At 40.1% G+C, this 17,937-nt stretch overlaps 1 protein-coding gene across 1 annotated transcript; it reads left to right on the top strand.

The window, feature by feature from the left end:
- Positions 1 to 536: 536 nt before the first annotated feature.
- On the top strand, positions 537 to 15,125 carry slc22a15 (solute carrier family 22 member 15). The gene is made up of 13 exons (XM_061040386.1): positions 537 to 721; positions 2,597 to 2,746; positions 2,878 to 3,010; positions 4,102 to 4,266; positions 4,488 to 4,617; positions 4,942 to 5,002; positions 5,923 to 6,089; positions 6,674 to 6,814; positions 7,541 to 7,626; positions 10,347 to 10,455; positions 10,599 to 10,671; positions 12,486 to 12,644; positions 12,846 to 15,125. The coding sequence occupies exons 1-13, from the start codon at positions 638 to 640 to the stop codon at positions 12,888 to 12,890; spliced, it is 1,503 nt and encodes a 500-aa protein (XP_060896369.1). The 5' UTR covers positions 537 to 637; the 3' UTR covers positions 12,891 to 15,125.
- The last annotated feature ends 2,812 nt before the right edge of the window (positions 15,126 to 17,937 follow it).

The following is a 17,937-nucleotide window of genomic DNA, read 5'->3' as shown; positions in this document are numbered from 1 at the left end:
GAAGTTGTGATGGTGGGTCCGTAAATCTCCTGGTAGCTTTTAAGCTCTAAACAGTGATCCAGGGACCCATCACTTAAATAAAGTTTGTGTATTTACTTCATAAAATATAGCAAAGAATTGTTTCACCTCTCCAACTTTAAAATTTCACTACCAAATCTACAAAGTGCACATTTAAAGAATAAATGAAAAAAGGCTGTGGGCCAGATAACCACAAATTGAGTACAGATCAATTGTCATTAATATTGTCTAAGTTATTATTCCAATAGTGTTTTGTTTACTACACGGAGCTGCAAGGCAGTGTATCATCCAAATCATTTGTTATTACATTCATCAAAACATCCATTTTACATATTGACTTTTCATTTGATACTACTTTGCAGTCGTAAAAAAACAAGCGGCTACTGCAACAAACAATCAACAATATCCAAAGCGGATAAAAGAAAGTGCATAAATGTATGTAGGTAAAGACTGTGGGGCTGTTTTTTTAATTATTATTTTATTTTGTAAACGTCCTTATTTCCCATGAGCAGCCCATGACGCAGAGCCGAACCCGGAAGAGAGCACGGATCACACACAGCAGCTTGTCCCTCTTAGTGGCGATGCTAAACCTCGGAGCTGTCTTCCCGCCCCACCTGGGATGGATTTAGAAGAGGCGCTTCAGGTAGTTGGCGAGTTTGGACCCTACCAGAAGCGGGCGGTGGCTATCCTCCTTCTGACACAGGTTTATAATGCATAAATATATGTTTTGTTTGTGTGCATTGACCTCGCTGCTGTCGCTGTTAAAGAAACAGAGGCTAACGCGACGTGGCTCTCAGCTGCTGCTGGAGCCTTTTTATGACTCTGACTGTGGAGCCACATTTAAAACATTTAAAACATTTAAAACATGTAAGTTGTCGCCACTACCTCAAAGCTCAGAAGACCACAGAAATTAACACTCTCCAACACTTTTTTCTTATCCTTAGCTTTCCTTTAACACTGTTACATTCAGCATTAAGTGTGCAACGTAAACACTGCGTGAACACATTCATACTAATTTAACCAATGTCCAATTTTGTCTTTGTGGTCACCTACAACCAAATAATCTGACATTTGTCAACGTGCCCTTTGAGGCTAAGCTAACCATTCTATTTTCTTGCTAATAAACCTCACAAAATAAAATAAAATAAATTCACATGATGTGGCAGAGCAAGAGTTTCTGGATTGTAATGGGCCAACTGGGTCACTGACTTATGAAGGGGTGTGAATCATAGACAAACCTTGGAAATAAACATGGACACAGCCTCAGTGACATCACCCATAGCTTACTGAAAGTGAGGGCTTATGGCAGTAGCCATATTGGAAATGCTGTCTAAGGCCCTGTGTTCACCTAGTGGTTTTTTTCCGGGCAGAAAAGCGCTGGCTGTGCACTCGGGAGTGTTTGCATGATGTGTTTGTGCTCTGAAACGGCTACTGCATGACCGACACGGCTCCGTTACTTTTTACTGCATGTTTTATATTTGAGATCGGACACGGAGCGAAGAGGATGTGAGTACAAGATACGATCCGTAGGAGGCTAAAATACAGGGAATGTCATACATTTTAAAAAAAGAGCGCCTGTGACGTCAACAGTGCCTTTCTGAAAAGATGAACACTTTCAACATGAGCGCTCAGTGTCGGCCGCACAAAAAGAACAGAGCACTTTCAAAAGAGACGCTGGGCGTTGCGCTTTTCATCCGGGCGGCTGCTTTCTGCTGCGAACACTCTCCACCCATTGAAAACAACCGAAAAAAGACGCTGAGAAAAGAAAACGCTAGGTGGACACGGGGCCTAAATCTGTCGGTCAGCCGAACAACAAGCAAAGAGCAGCTTTGCATACGTTCAAACGTAGCTGAGTTTGAACATAAGTTCTGATTTACAACAGAGTTTATGCACTACTAAGGCTACATTTAGGTGTTACAGGTGAGATCGTTCCAATGTAGGCATAATCTTAACTAGCTTCTAGTAGGTGTAAAGTCCTCTGTAAGATATGCTTGTCGTTGTGTATGGTTTTAAAAAGTGGGATTACTTTGAGGATGAAGATGAGCTGAGGGTTTTACCTGCTGTTTAACGTCAGGAGTGTGTTCGCTTATTGTTTATTTTTTACAGTGTCCATGCACAACACAGCTGTTGGGCCAGAGTTAGCTATAAAGCTAATTTACACCTGTGCTCCCTGGTCAGGATGAGGGATGTTTTCCGTGATTGATTACGTCCCTCAGAAATGTAGAAATCACTTTGATTTGTAATCTCACTGTCGTTTTCCATGTTTGAGACACATTTTCGTTGCTGTTTGTCGATCAAGGGCAGTTAATGGAAGTTATGTGCAGCCGTTAATCTGTTTAAATTGGCCTGTCTGTCTTAAATCTGAGTCTGAGTCCTTTATGTTTGACGGAAATATTGTAATAGGAGGGAAAACGGAATGGAACCTTACTCTAACTCAGGGTTGGAAATCTTTGTCTATCAGGAAGGACACAGAGCACACACAGTAGATTTAGTGTATTTGCAGTAATGTAGACGGTGATGTCATTAGCCTTACTTCTTGGAGAGCTTTCTCTGAGCAGTCGTATTGTGTGTGTTTCAGGTGTATATGGCCTGTCAGTCCATGCTGATTGTCCTGATCGGATCTACACCACATTATCGGATCGAGCAGCAGGACGTCGTCCCATCCAGCCAGCAGGAGCTCATCCAACCTGTCACCTTTACAGAAGACATTGACTCCATAGTGACCGAGGTGAGGGAGCTGTGTTTTACTCACATGCATGTTCACTTCAGCTAGCACCTCATTTGGTGTGTGTGCTTGTTTTTATCATTAGATCCTAAAATAAAGCCGACGTGGTTTTCACCACTCTCTGTGTTCCCCAGTGGTTTCTCATCAAGCAGCAGGCCTACAAGGTCAGTCTGGCTGGATCGCTCTTCTTCGCAGGGCTTCTGGTCGGAAACATCGTCTTTGGGCCGCTCTCAGACAGGATTGGGAGGAGACCTGTCTACTTGACAGGTGATGAAAACCACAGACAATGAGCTGTTCATGTAGCAGACAATGAAAACATGGATTGGGAGTGTGTCCCAGTAATAATGAAAAAGAGTTCTAAGATTTTGATTTATGGCTCTACGTTTGAGGTTCCCCTAATCTGTGTTGTATTTGACCGCAAGGATGGCCTGGAGTAAATGAGAATTTTTATCAATTCAAGAGGTTTAAAACTGGAATCTCCTGAATAAAAAAAAAAACAAGCGAATTGATTTTTTATCCTACATGTAATTAAAAGACCAGTTATTGACATGTTAAATCCAGGATGACTTTTGGACTTTTTCTGAAACAGTCTCACTATTGAGTACTGTAAAGTTATGCTGAATACCTTTCACTGCTCTTACAGGGACCAATCACAACAAAGCAGTTAAGGCACATGGTGTATGTTTTCAAATGCAACTTTTTTAGAAGTTAATTAATCCTCAAATTCAAGGATGCAGGTGGATATTTAAAAAAAAAAGAATACTACACGTGTACGCAGGATCAACAAAGAGATAAAGAGTCGAGAATCAACTTTAGAAGAAAAAAACATGTAATGGAGAGTGATGCTGATCGAGTTTGGATGGAGATGGAGAGAATGTTGTCATGTTAGACACTAGAAGACTAAAAAACTCTAAAATGAATAACCTCTGACCTCTCTCATCTAAAGATAATGTGTCAGCAACAAGTCACAGACAAAAGGCTCACTCACACTAGGCCCAGCTGTCCCGTACCGTGCTGAAGCACTGTATTTTTTTTGGGCAATTTACCGTTTTTGAAAAAGGAGGTAGTTATACGCACATTACGCAGGTGCAGGGCAATACAAAAACAGCAAAACTTCAGGTGATCATATCTCAGAAAGCGAGTGTGCGGGCTGATCTTCTTCCTCTATTTACCATTTTTACCATTACCTTTTGATTGATAGGACAGCTGACGAGCGATAGGAACTGTGGGGGGGGGGGGAGAGAGTGCGGGATGATTAGTGTACAGCGCCAAAACCTGTTAAAGTAAGCAGTAATTATTTAATCTCTCATGCAGGACTCTGCTCCTTCTCCATCTTCTTCTCCTTGTCTTTCTTCCAGGTCTGTTTTTTGAGGTAATCTTTGGTTATGTGACCGCCTTCGCTCCCAGCTATGAGGTCTTTGCCGTGTCCCGTCTCCTAGTGGGGCTGATGAACGGCGGCATCGGCCTCGTGTGTTTCGTTCTAACTCAGGAGTACGTGGGCAAGTCCTACTGGGCCATGACCGGTGCGCAAACACCCAAACATTCCTATGATATATCCATTTAGATGAAGATTGCTACTTTATACTGTAAACATATGGCAAGGACTGTGATTGTGGCAGTTTGAATATGATCTACAACACTTTGAGTCAAAATTGAGTTTTTTATTTTTGTATTTTTACAGATTGATGCCTGTAACCTCTGCTGGTCCTTCACTGTTGGATTAAGTTTTCTGTTTTTTCTTCAGGGACTTTGACCAGCATGACTTTTGCCATTGGTATCGCCCTGTTTGGAGCTTTGGGCTACTTCATCCAGCCCTGGAGGAGCCTGGCTGCTGCGGCCAACTCATCCGGGGTCCTGTTCTTCCTGCTGTCAGTGTGAGTACAAACCTCAGAGAGCTGACATACTGCTGGAATCTACATCAAGCAAATATGGTGGCTTTTTTTAATGTCATTTCAGGTTCATGTTTTATCAGCACACATTCAGCCTGCAAACGATGCGCCACACTCTGTAAAAGAGTATATAAAAGGCTCCCTGCATGAATATGAGATAAACTAGAGTGACATTCAAAGCTAACATCAGCTGATTTGAATATGTCAAATGTTTGTCCTTGAATTTAGTACAACCCCATTTTTTTGGGGGGGTGTACTAAATCATATAGGATGATACAGTTATCTTTCCACTGGTCTTGTTTCCTCCAGCACTCTCCCAGAGTCTCCTCGTTGGCTGTACTGTCAGGGTCAAACTCAGCAAGCTGAAGAGGTAAGTGTGCTGCAGGATGGAGCTGATGTTACCCAAATATAGACACTTAGATTTGTAGGCAGTAGATTAGATTTGTTTGTATACATTTCTATTTAGAGTTTCTGCATTCAAATTCAGACTGTAGGCACGGGATGTTTCGGAAGTGTTCTGGTTTTTTATTTGTAGTATGAGTAGAATCGTTAACTAGCGTTTGAGCGAGATTTGGATGCATACAGAAAAAAAACAGTCAGTAGATTGGTGGAACGCAATATGATGTAAGACAATCCCCAATCACCATAAACCAGTCATCCGTCATCTACAGATGATTTTACTTTACATATTGGTGTGGTTGTTTTCAAACGGATATCTGCAAATGTATCTAAAAATGAACTCCAGTGTAAACTCCAACTCCTCCATGGTGTTTCTTATCAACAAATACACGACTGCCTTCTGAGGTTTCTCATCAGACTGTAAACAATGGCATCGTAGAAAAAGGGAAAGGATACATCACACCATGGAATGCTGTTGCAGGACAGCTACTTTGCTCCACATTGATTTTCAGTCACTATGGATTTGATGTTTTGTTTTGTGAAATGTGATCTTAGCTGCCAGAACAAGCCTACTGGAAGTCAATTGTAGATAAACGATTTCAAACCACCTCCAAATGTACAACTGATTCACTTAATATTTTTTTAAACTCAACACTTCACTGTGTCAACAATATGTGACAGGATTTACACGTGCATCACCATGCAGTGTTTATCTGAAACTCCTGAACTGAGCTTCTTTTTGAATAATTGTTACAAAGTGGAACATTCGTACTTCCTGAATATTAAACACCCGAAACTCCGGCCTGTACATTTTAACACATTTCAACCTGCCGGTGTCACGAGTGAACTGCAGATGATGTACCCTATTCTGAATTTGTCCTGTCCTTCTAGGTCCTTCGCTACATAGGGCTAAGAAACGGCAATGCCGCTAAGAACCTAGTGTTGCAGCGAATCACCACTGCTAAGGCTGGTAACCATGACAACAGGGGAGCAGGTGTCCTACAGCTGGTGCTCCATCCTGTCCTCCGACAGAGGACCATGGTGCTCATGTATGTCTGGTGAGTTCACCAGCACAGAGCAGCTGGAGCTTAACTCTTTAACTCTGCAGGAACAGACCAGTGAACACAGGGTTGCTGGTTCAAGTGCCGCACAGGGCTCAAATGAAGCGCTTTTACTGCTACTTTCACTGCAGTATGTCTACCATACGACTATTTCTGTCTTTTCTATCTTTTCTAACAGCACAGAAAGAAATGCAACATCCCCTGTTAATACTTATTATATCGTTACATACATTCTCTAACTCTTCTTTACTCGCTCAGCGTAGTCAGTGAGCCCCCATTGCAGTGTAGACTTAAAGATAATTCTCAGAAAAAAAATTAAGATTTTCTTAATTGTTGGTGAAGAAGTAGTGGGTAGATTGTTTTAATCAGATTTGAGTTCAGATAGTCCCCCACTTGAAGTAGCTGTAGTGTTTCATGTTGAGGACAGAGTTTACAGTAAACAAGCTCCTCTGCAGATAATGCAAAGAAATATGAGAGAAATGTCAGAAAGCAGCTGAGCGAGCTGTAGATTCATGATTTCACTAAAACAAAGAAGATATCAGGACAAACTAAAAAGCAGTGTGTGTGTGTGTGTTTTACAGGTATGCATGCAGTCTGGTGTACTATGGTCTGACTCTAGGAGCCAGTGAGATGTCTGGTAGCCGGTATATGAATGTAGCCATGTACGGCCTGGTGGAGCTGCCCGCCTACCCCCTCTGCATATACTTCATCAACAAACACTGGTGAGACACACACTTAACCAGTCAGGACACAACACCTGGACACACAGTTTAACACTTTGATCCTCTCTGCAGGCATCCTGAAGCCACACAGCTCATCTTTTAGCCTCAGAAGTAAAGCCAATTGCATTTTTTCAAAATTGTTTGGGGAACAAAATGAAATGCTGAAGCTGGAAGGGATGGTGCTGCTGGTGTTTTCTTATCCATCACCTGCACTTTCACAGAGCTTTGTTTTCAGCTGGAGAGGGTTGTGCCAACAAGGAAGACATTCTTGGCTGCTTTCATTTGTCCTGTTTGCATGATGGGCGTGGGTTTACAATGTAAATACATAACTTGTTCAGGTGATTGGCTGATTGATGGGTGGGTGATTTATGACAGATTTAGATGACATCATGAAGCCCATCACCCTCGTGTATTATCTTATATGTGTATTATTTTACCTGCTCTCACCTCAGTGTTTAATCTTCCTGTCTCAGATAGTTCTTGATGTATGTAAAATATTAAAAGCTCCTAATAATTCTGTATTTGTTGTGACTGTTCCAGGGCAGTTTTTGTGTTTTAACTTTCCTAAATAGCTAAGATTCTTGAGATCTTTTTCATTACAAAAACTTAAGTTGGTCTTATTTCTTATCTATATTCTATCTATATTCTATTCTATTATTTCTATCTATATTCTTATCTTTTGAGAGAAAAATAATTGATACAGCTGCTTTGTGTATTGTTTCACAGGGCTGGCAGGAGGAAAAGCATGGCTAGTTTCTTGTGTCTGGCCGGCTCTGCCTGCCTCTGTACCATGTTCATCCCTGAAAACACAGGTGAGACACTAGTCCTTTGCAACATCACCGTGGCAAAGTCCTGCCATCATGACTTTTTTTCTGTTCATACATTGCATCAACAGTGGCGTAATATTGGTGTCTCAGTGTGGGACTTCATTTTACTTTACGTTGTTGCAGGCGCATAAGAGACACAACATCTAAATAAACAGAGGGAAGTTCACATACACACATACTCAAACACACACACATACTCAAACACACACACACACAGCACCGACCTCACACATTGCCACCATCTTCCTCCCATAACACCTCTGTTACTAGCTCCAATTGCAGACCAGGGCAGAACGACTTTGCACTACCCCTCTGTATGTTACACATTGCAGACGAGGTGTAACACGGGCATAAATATACCTTGAACTGGAAATATTGAATATACACTACAAGTCTAGTGTGCTTCATTGTGTATGGGAGAGGATATAAACTAGAGTTTCAGTCAGGCTGCATTTACCACAGTGCAAAACTACAGTGTGAGCTAGCTGAATTCATGTGAATGTAAGACATGTAGAGCTTTGTTATTTCTATTTATAAGTTCACACGGGTGACATTTTCAAGCATCTATAATTCTTTTAACCACTTTGTATTTCAATGTTCAGAATGTTTCTTTTAGATTTAAACAAATGATCACACTTTAAGCCTCCTGAAATAAATTCAACACTACATTAAGTTTGAAGTGAATACTGTGGTTACACATAAGTTTTGTGTCTCAGGAATTTAGAGCTTAGCAGTAGAGTTTACGATATGTTTTTTACACATTTAAGTTACAGGGACAATGCACATTCGTAACATTTCTGTAATGAGCCGTCAAAATAAGCCGTTCATTAATTTACAACTGTAGTCCCTTGGCAGGTGAATGACAGTACATACAGCAATACTGTACACTTAGCAGGACACATAGGCCAATAGGGCACTTTAAAGCAAGGACAGCAATGTGTAGAACACACTTAAACGGGACGATAATATTGTATATCTCTCCAAAGTGAATTACATAAGTGAGTAATTACAACAAAAGCAAGGATCTAGAAAAGAGGAAACAATGTCAGTAAGTACAAACGAACAACTTTAAGTCCGATGGGACACAGCTGCTGACATGCAGTGCGCAGAGGCAAAGCACAACATTGACGGATGTTCTTGAGAGTTCTTATCAACAGCAAAACCATCCTAAAATCACCATTATCAAACAAAACCATCTTCATCATCATTATCCTCATCATTAATATCATTAAGTGCGTAGGTGTACACAACAGAGCTGGGTCTTTAGCTTTTTCTTAAAGGTGCAAAGGGACTCTGCAGATCGAATCAAGTTCGGAAGTTCGTTCCATCACCGGGGGGCGACAGAGGAGAAGAGTCTAGTTAGAGTCTTAGGACCCTGTTGTGAAGGTTGGATCAGACGCCTTTCATTGGCAGAGCGTAGCGGGCGGGAGGGAGTGTAGAGCTCGATGAGAGAATTAAAGTAAGGAGGAGCCGTTTTTGTCGCTGTTTTGTAAGCGAGCAGCAGAGTTTTAAATTTGATGCGAGCAGTAACTGGGAGCCAGTGGAGGGAGATGAACAGCAGAGTGATTTGTGCTCTTTGAAGACCAGCTGTGCTGCTGCGTTTTGGATCATCTGCAGGGGTTTGATAGTGACTGTAGGAAGACCTGCCAGTAGAGAGTTGAAATAGTCAATGGGTGATATCAGTAGTCTAGCATGGAAACAGGAATGTTCTGAACTTCCTGATGTTGTACAGGGCAAATCAACATGACAAAAAGCCTCATAGGATTTACATGTGAGCTGGTCATCAGTCATGACAACCAGGTTCCGGGTGTACAATTGCATACTGTACATTTAGTGGAGCACATAAGATACCTAAAAGCAGGACCACAAAACAAGATACACAGGCGGCCTACATTAGAATGAGACGGCATACCAATGTAGGCCTATGACATCCAACAAGGAACAAGAACACAATACAAAGCATAACTCAGTAACCAAGTATGGTTACATACTTGATTGTGTTTGAGCCAGGATTTTAAGTTGTGTTTGTGTTGTGATTAGGGTTGCCAAGGGGTGGAAAATTTCCGGAAACTTTCCATGAGAAGTTAAACTAGGGAATTTTGGAAATATTCTAAATCGTATTAATACCATACATCAAATATTTAAAATATATTACCCCATAATATCATCGAAACTTGCTTGGCCTCAATAGCCCTGCAGTAAGCAGTGTGCTATGTGCACGTGATTGAGGAATAGCATAGATATTCAAGTGTACTTGCTTGAAATCTGGTTGTTTTAGTCAAGATGCTAAAATCATTTTCCCCAACTATAGTTAAGTTCTCTGTTAAGAGCCAACCTTCACTTTTGTAAATTGCTGGTTTATTCCCGTTTATTCTCATAAATTCCCGTTAATTCCCATGGAAAGTTTCCTACTTTGAAAATTCCCTGAATTTTGCAACCCTAGTTGTGATAGTGTTGCAATCCTGAGGAATGATTGCAGGTAGGGTTTCACCAGACTTGCTGAACTTTTAAAATTATTATGAGAAATAATTTGCACAAAAATCAAGAATTCAAAGTTCTGCAGCATCAGACTGGAGAACGAAGACTTTTTAAAAGATGTTAACTGCTGTCAAAGGTGTAAATGTCTCAACCCTATCCAACAACCCAACGCAGATTAAGTGATTAGTTAACATCCTAAATCCACTCTGTTTCATTTGTGTTTACAGAGACGTTAGTGAGCGTGACATCGTTGGCTTTGTTGGGAAAACTGATGGTCAGTGCAGCTTTCAACATCGTCTACATCTACACCTCTGAACTCTACCCGACAGTAATCAGGTGAAGCGACCAAACATCACATCATGTGGAGTGTTCTTAAAGTTTTTGTTGTGATTGTTCAATGCATGAAAGTCTGTTTGACTTCAAATGATAATGTTCTTAAATCTAGAAGGATTCTAATAATATTTGTGCATGTCTTTTAGGAACGCAGGTTTGGGCGTGTGCTCCATGTCGTGCAGAGTTGGAGGGATCCTTGCACCATTTGTTCCCTCTATGGTAAGTGTCTTTAGGTGTGTAGTTCAACAACAGTACACATCTTCTCTCACTGTGTCCCATTTTCAATGTTTGTGAAATTAAAGGGTCATTTCAGTAACAGGCTTTTCATTGACTTAAAATAGGATCCAGGAAGAATGCATAGGGACATTTGTGTGTGCCCAAACACAAGAAAAAAGGGAAAGTACTTTTTTTTTTTTTCTCATTACATAGGGCAAAGTGAGCCCACAAGAAGGATTCGTGTTGTCTTTCATTTGAGATAGAACAAACATTTGTCAACTTTTGTAAATGTGCTTTTGTTATCCAACTGCAGTCCTTTGGAAAGATATTCTCAAAACAAATATTCTTAAAGCATATTTCCACTCAATAAATATAAAGCACAATAAGTAACTGTGTTTGTTTTTATTAGTGCAGTATATAGGACCCCATGCTGCCAATATGAAGACACAAGTCATGTTGAAAAAGGCACAGAAATCCAATTAAAGTTAGCAACAACTTTGAGTCCCTCAGACACTGATTGTTAACATATGAAGGATTTCAGGGAAATGAAATACAATGGCAGTTTTTCTCTTAATTAGTCTCTTAAAAAGACTAAACTATTGCTCTCAAAGGTGTCTCAATACTTTTCACTCACATGTTCACTCACATGATGTTTCTGACAGCCATACCTTAAGGCACTACAGGGAAGTCAATCCTGTTTTTAAATATTTCTCAGTATTGGCAGATTTTTTGTTGCTTAAAATAAAAGTTATATCCTAGAATTGTTTGATTTTAGAGATAGCTTTGAACTTATAGTTAAAAAGTAACAAATGGACACAGAGAGAACCAAGTACATTTAGTGCTGCAGAGCCGGGTGAGGTTTGCAGATAAATACTTCTTATCAGGGGGGAAGAGAGAGTTAGAATCCTTTTCCCATGGAGCTGTTATCTACATCCCACAATCCTTCTGTCCAGCAGCAGTGTAGGATCAAGTTCAGGCAGAGCAGGTGTGCAGAGAGGTTGGGAATTTCCCCCTGTGTAAACCTCAGAGTTCTGTCTTCTGTTCATCAATATTTGGCCCCTTACAACTTATCAATAGTAATGTTTTTAAACTACGGAACACAAACTGTGAATAGTAAAACCATGACAGACAAGAGGTCAAGAAAAAAAGTGTTTAAGCGCGGTACGGGACAACTTTGCCTAGTGTGAGTAACCCTAACCCAAGAGAGATAGATCATCTCTGACCATTTATTGTTTCATTTATTTATTTATACAGGTTAAAGTCACAGTTCACCCATTCATAACATTTCTGTAATGTGCCAGTTTAGCCATCAGTGTCCCGTAAGTGTTTGCTGCTCTCTCAGTGCCTCACTAAAGATTTTAATTCTTTGGATTTGCAGATGTCTTGTGTTATTTATCACTTTTAATTAAATAAAGATGCATTAGAAAGTATAATTAGTGAAACTTTACATTGTGTTCATGTGTATACAGGTTTTTTTTTAACTTTAAACTGAAAAGAATCAACAAGGTTGACAATTTGAATCATGAGTTAAGAACACCAGAGGCAACTTTCCTTTTGTCAGTCTACCAGCCTCATTGTACACATGAAGTGGTGATAGCATGGCAGACTGTAGACTTAATAAAGTGACATTCACAACATTTTCCTGTGGACACAGAATCTCTGCAGAAGTCTCCTTCTCTTTTAAACAAACTGACCTGCATTGAACCAGGAGAAAGGAAATCAATAAAGCAGTTTCAAATTAAAAAAATCATCTTTAGACACCAAAGAGCGTCGGAAGACTCAGACAGACTTTGTTTTTGTTTTTCTGTGTGTTCCAGCGGGCTCTCCACACCTCTATGCCCTTCACTGTGTTCTGTCTGAGTGGTCTGTCTGCGGGCTGCGTGGGCCTCCTGCTGCCTGAAACACTCGACAAACCTTCCGCGGAGACGCTGGAGGAGCTCAGCAGCCCGACGCCCAACCGAGTGCTGGAGAGCAAGGTGAGAGAACACTGTGCTGATACAGAGGCAACAATCATTACACAACGCTTAACCTTTAAGTGACCTGCCTTTAAATGAAAGCCTGGTCAAAATTAAGCTATATTTGATAACAAAAGCATAAAAAAGGCTCCACTTGCTGCGAATGAACATTTCTGCATTCTTTCCATTAATCATGTCCTGTCTATCTTTTTTATTCACAAGGCTCTTTTATATGAGGATGACAAATGGAAATCAAACTTCAAATGAAGCCAGCTTGAACACAACTCATTCCGACTGCACCTGTTGCCTCAAAATGATGAACTGTCCCTTTAATTGAGCAAAAAAGGTCTGATCAGCGTGCTCACTTTTGTATCTGTTTATGTGACATTGACAATGGGACGAGGGCTTCGATGGGGACCAATGCTGTCTCTGTGAATTCAAGGGGAGAGTCCTGACTTGACTTTTCCTCTTGTATCTTATTTTACACAGAAGCCAAACAATCGATTCACTGCCTTTTATTGAATTTCCTTAATGTGGTGCTTGTGCCTTATTTGGGAAGTAGAGAGAGCACAGATACAACAGGTCGGATTTACGTCTTATACATTCCAGAGAGGCTGGGGAGTCGAAAAAATGTATTTCCTTCTCGATAAAGTGTGATGGAATAGTTGGGGCTTTCCACCAGAGTTGGCTACAAATGACAAAACTACAGTGACAGTGCAGGAACATTTATGTCACATGTGCCTAGGTCAAACATGTTAGAAGTCCCTCAAAATACAAATAAGTTACACCTGTGTCAACTCATTTTCTGCAAGTGCCCATATTTTTCAAGGACCAATATGTAACTGTGACACCAAGCGTTTAAAACGGGTACTTCAGCCCAAATTCAAAACATTGGAGAGCCTATATAGGTCAGGTAAAATTAGTTATATCTGAACCAGTTCACTTGCCCCACCCATCACCTGTTGGTTTGCTGTTTGCCTGGCCCAACGAGGGAGGAGAAGCAAGACGTCTGTGTGGGGGGTGCTGCCTATTTTTCTGGTCAAAACAAATAGAAACCATTCCACAGTGGAATCAAAACTTAAAGGACATATTGGCTGCTGTTTTATTGATAGAGAAGCCAGCACTTCGACATAGCATGTTTCCTTTATGCCTGATTATATAGTAAGGTCATTTTATGATATTTAATTCATAAAATACATTCCATAATGGACCTTTAATAAGTGTTCACAGTAGCAAAGTATGTCATCAGGTATAAGGATGCCTCTAAAGGTAACTATTGAAATGATCAGTCGAGAACAAATAGAACTATGCAGGAGCAGCATAGCAGGCTGTGAACTTTAACAAGCAAGTCACAAAAGTAGCCTTCAGTGTTCAGTGTTTTTGACAGGAGCTCTGTCATCCACAGAGGTCTCCTCCTCTCTAAAACCAAAAAACCTCTATTTACTAAAAACGTTATTAAAGCAGTGTCAATGCAAAAGCATGCCAAGCTGCAGCTGCCTAACCTCATTAGCTGAATGAAATCCTTCACTTTGGTAAATTATACAGAAAAAAAATAACAGTGCCATAATTTGAAACGGTAAGGAAGCAGTTTTCTGATTATGCCTAAATATCTGGTTGGCAGTCAGCATTTGTTTTACAGAAACATAAAAGGCTGAAACAGTTTCCTGTGGCACTAAACTGAAAAACAAACTCTTCAACCTCCAAGCTTTGATTTGTTTGTGTGTTACAGTGTAAAAACTCACAGCACATGCTCACCTGTATGAAAACTGAAACTATATGCGCCTTACTCTGATGCATTATGCTATTCATAATTTATTTCTGGAGTTTAAGCTCAGATGATTATGAAACAGAACTCCTTCTCCAGATCGATAATGGTTCTTGCTGTTATCATGAGCCACACTGTAGATAATTCTGGTCAGATATGAATTTAAAAAACAACAGCCCTATACCTAAAACTGGACAGAAGCTTTAAAAAAGCTCTGGTAACTCTGATTTAAATAAGAAATACTTTTCAGTAAACATTGTCAAATATATGAATAAATAACAAGCCAAACAAGTTACACACAAGACCAAACTTTTTATCTAATTTGGGAGTGATGCTCTTGCAGAGCTGCAGCCTGAGGGTCAGTCAGGAATAAGCATGTATCTTCTGTGAAGCAAAGTTGGACATATTAGTAATTTATGTTGAGCAGTTTGTAAATCAAATCTCAGCGTTTCATCCCCAGCTGTAGAATTGATGCTTCTTTATCAATTATAAAGGTTTTTGTTTGAAACAACAAAACTGTCATCAATTTAAAAAAAAAACCGAGTCACATTAATGTCATTTTGTACCACATACAGGACGTGCTAGTCCAAGTAAGATGAACATTCACTGCTTTCTGTGAGACGACAGATGGAAACGCTCTACCTCCTGTGCCTTAAACTATCAGGTTGACATGTTTTCAAATGTATTATAAATGATATATTGATATGTAATTAAAGATGTGAAAATATTAGAAGAAATGCTGCCTGAGATGTTTTTAATGCTTTTATTTTGTAACAGTATACACACACCATGTGGATCATGTAAGATATTTGTATGTACTCTGGAATGGGTCTTTGAAAAGTTAAATTCTATATTTACTTAAAAGAGCAGTAAACGGTTAAAACATCCGTAGTCCAGTTTTTAAATGTCTCATTATTTTCCCCACGATGCAGGCAGAACATACTTCTTTTTTTTTTCAAAATTCAATTCAACATCAGAGAGGGTAACAGTAACACACTCGCCTTGTGTTCTTGAGTTTGTTTTACAGCTTTTATTAAGTCATTTTATCAAACAAGTTTTATATTCAGTATTCAGCACTGGAACCTTCAACTCTTACATCAATGAATTTCACTTTTTTTATAGGGATAAAAAGATACTGATCCAAAACTGAACTTCATCAGCTTTTAAATGTATTTATATATGCTTATTAGCTAGTCTTCTTACATATTCTTCATTAAAATACTAAATATTTAGGCACGAGACCAGTTTGGTATCAGAAGTGTTCTGGTTACCCTTTGGAGTCAGAGTAGTTTCATCATTAGTGTTTCAGTAATTGTTTGGGCTGTACACAGTGAAACAGTCCATGTGGAGAGTAAAAGTAGGGAAAGCAATGAAGGACACACATGCAATGCACATTGATTCATATGTAATATACAAAGAAGATGCCACTTTGGGCTGTTCATTGACCCAATCAAATCCAACATTTTCTTCATTTTCTCTCCATTTTCTTTCTTGTTATACATGTATATATTTTGCTTCTCTAGGTCCTATTTGGACATGAAACAATGGTAACGCACAGAAGAATAAGTCTTGGCCAGAAGAAGTCCTTTATGGCTTACTGTGGGCTACACTGTCTCAGAGGCTATAATGTCATTAGACATCAGCCGCAGGGTTCTGAGATTAGATAGTAGCAAACTCAAAGACTGATGGGAATATAAATACTTTCGTAGGTCTTTGGACATAATCAAACTTCGACCTGTTGAACTACTTGATGAAAAGTCAGAGCATTATTATTATTAGCATTTTCCTCCCTTTGTACACTGATGACTGAGCCTGTTAAAGTGCAAATCTATGCACTCTGGAGAAATGCAGTCTCAGTGTCACACCCCTCTGGCTAGAAGACAACCTGCTCCACCACTGAGCGACTGCCGGCCCACCCGGCCCTGTAAAATATGTACAGCCTTACACATCCTCTGTCCTTCGGCTCCCCACTCATCCATCAATCCATTATTTCCTCCTTTATGCCGTCAATGTGTTCTCCGCCTTGATGAGAAATCTAATCTCCAGCGGGTCTTCCATAGGGGTCTCCTCCCAATTTGAAGTGGGTTATGCATATTGAGTAGACCAATAAAAACAACCGTTTGGACAATATATACCATTTGATGATGATAAACTATAAATATGTGTGAAGAAATTATTCTGTGACTGTTGAAAAACTTCAGATTTTGCCAAAAAAAGACCTGAGCCACCCAACCTCCACATCTCCATGGATACTTTGTAAGAGGACAGGCCTCCCTCGAGGAGGTATTTTTCATTGAAATAGTGCAACTTCCTCACATCAATAACTGAAGTGTTGAATAGTTCCAGCATGTTGTAACACAACAAAGAAAACAGGCCTTATTCTAAATGTTATAGTATTACATGATGCACCTATTCTAAGTACTACTTATTGAAATGTAAATATGAAGAGGCTGAACTGTGGTGACAAAAAGCACCTAGGCCTTATATTTGTCATTTTTGCCAAAGCCCTACAAAGCAATAACAAAGTGTACCTTCAGTCCCATTTGGTTGATTTGTGGACATGGAGGTATACACTGTTTTTGGGGCTCCTGACAGTTCTGCTGTTGGCTGATCTGAATGTTTCTAATAGCTGAAGACATAATTCTTAACACCAGGGATTGCGTTGAGCTTGAGTTGAGACCTCCTGTGTTGGAACACACATGATTTTCTGGAAACTCAAAGGTGATCTGTTGGCTGAGTGGGTGGAGGATACAGTTCCATTGTATTACTACGTCAGGTTTAGACAGCTCACATAACCACTGGACGTTTGACCATGAAAGACCTGAGTAAAGCTGATAAGGGGCTTTATGAAGTCGAAATCAACAAGGTCCGGCCTGAAGTGCCATTAGGTAAGTGAACAAGCGGACTGTATGGATACAGCTAGGGGCATGTCACCCTGATTTGTTCAGTTGTATACTGAGCTGTGATTGAGACACAAAAGAGGCTGTAGCCGTACTACAGCTGGAGGTAGAAAGACAGAAAGTGGAAGTGAGAGGTCATTAAACTCAACACGACTGAGCCAACACGTTAATACTGTCCAGAACCCAGCTAGCTAGAACCAAAGTGAACCTGCCTAGGATAACTCCTCATTCAAAGAGGAACCTCTTATGGGCCCTAAAATTGTATCAGCATGCAGGTTTGGATCGTGATGCCATTTTTTTTTTTTGCAAAAACAAGAAACTGTCAGGAAATTGATGTGGCCATGTGGCGGATGGAGGTTGTGCAAATGATACAGTTTAACATGCAGCAACACCAGATTTCCTGATGAAAACAGTCCATGCCACGTCAACCTTAAAAAAACATTTTGTTCAGAACACTTTTGTAACTTCTTAAATGCATGTTTTTTAACTTATATTGGAGTTTTAGTTTTAGTTTTTTTCAAACAAGTGTTGCTAAGTTGTATCCTGATAATTATTAGCGGTCCTTATTGCGGGGTCAACGGGGTCAGACATCCCTGCTGTAGTAGCGCGGAGTGACCAATGGGGGTCAGTGCAACCCCCCCCCCCCCCA

The sequence above is a fragment of the Labrus mixtus genome, chromosome 6 (assembly GCF_963584025.1).
Source record: "Labrus mixtus chromosome 6, fLabMix1.1, whole genome shotgun sequence".
NCBI classification, from domain to species: domain Eukaryota; kingdom Metazoa; phylum Chordata; class Actinopteri; order Labriformes; family Labridae; genus Labrus; species Labrus mixtus.
The sequence above is the reverse complement of the archived record's forward strand: the minus strand, read 5'-3'. Positions and strand labels throughout refer to the sequence as shown.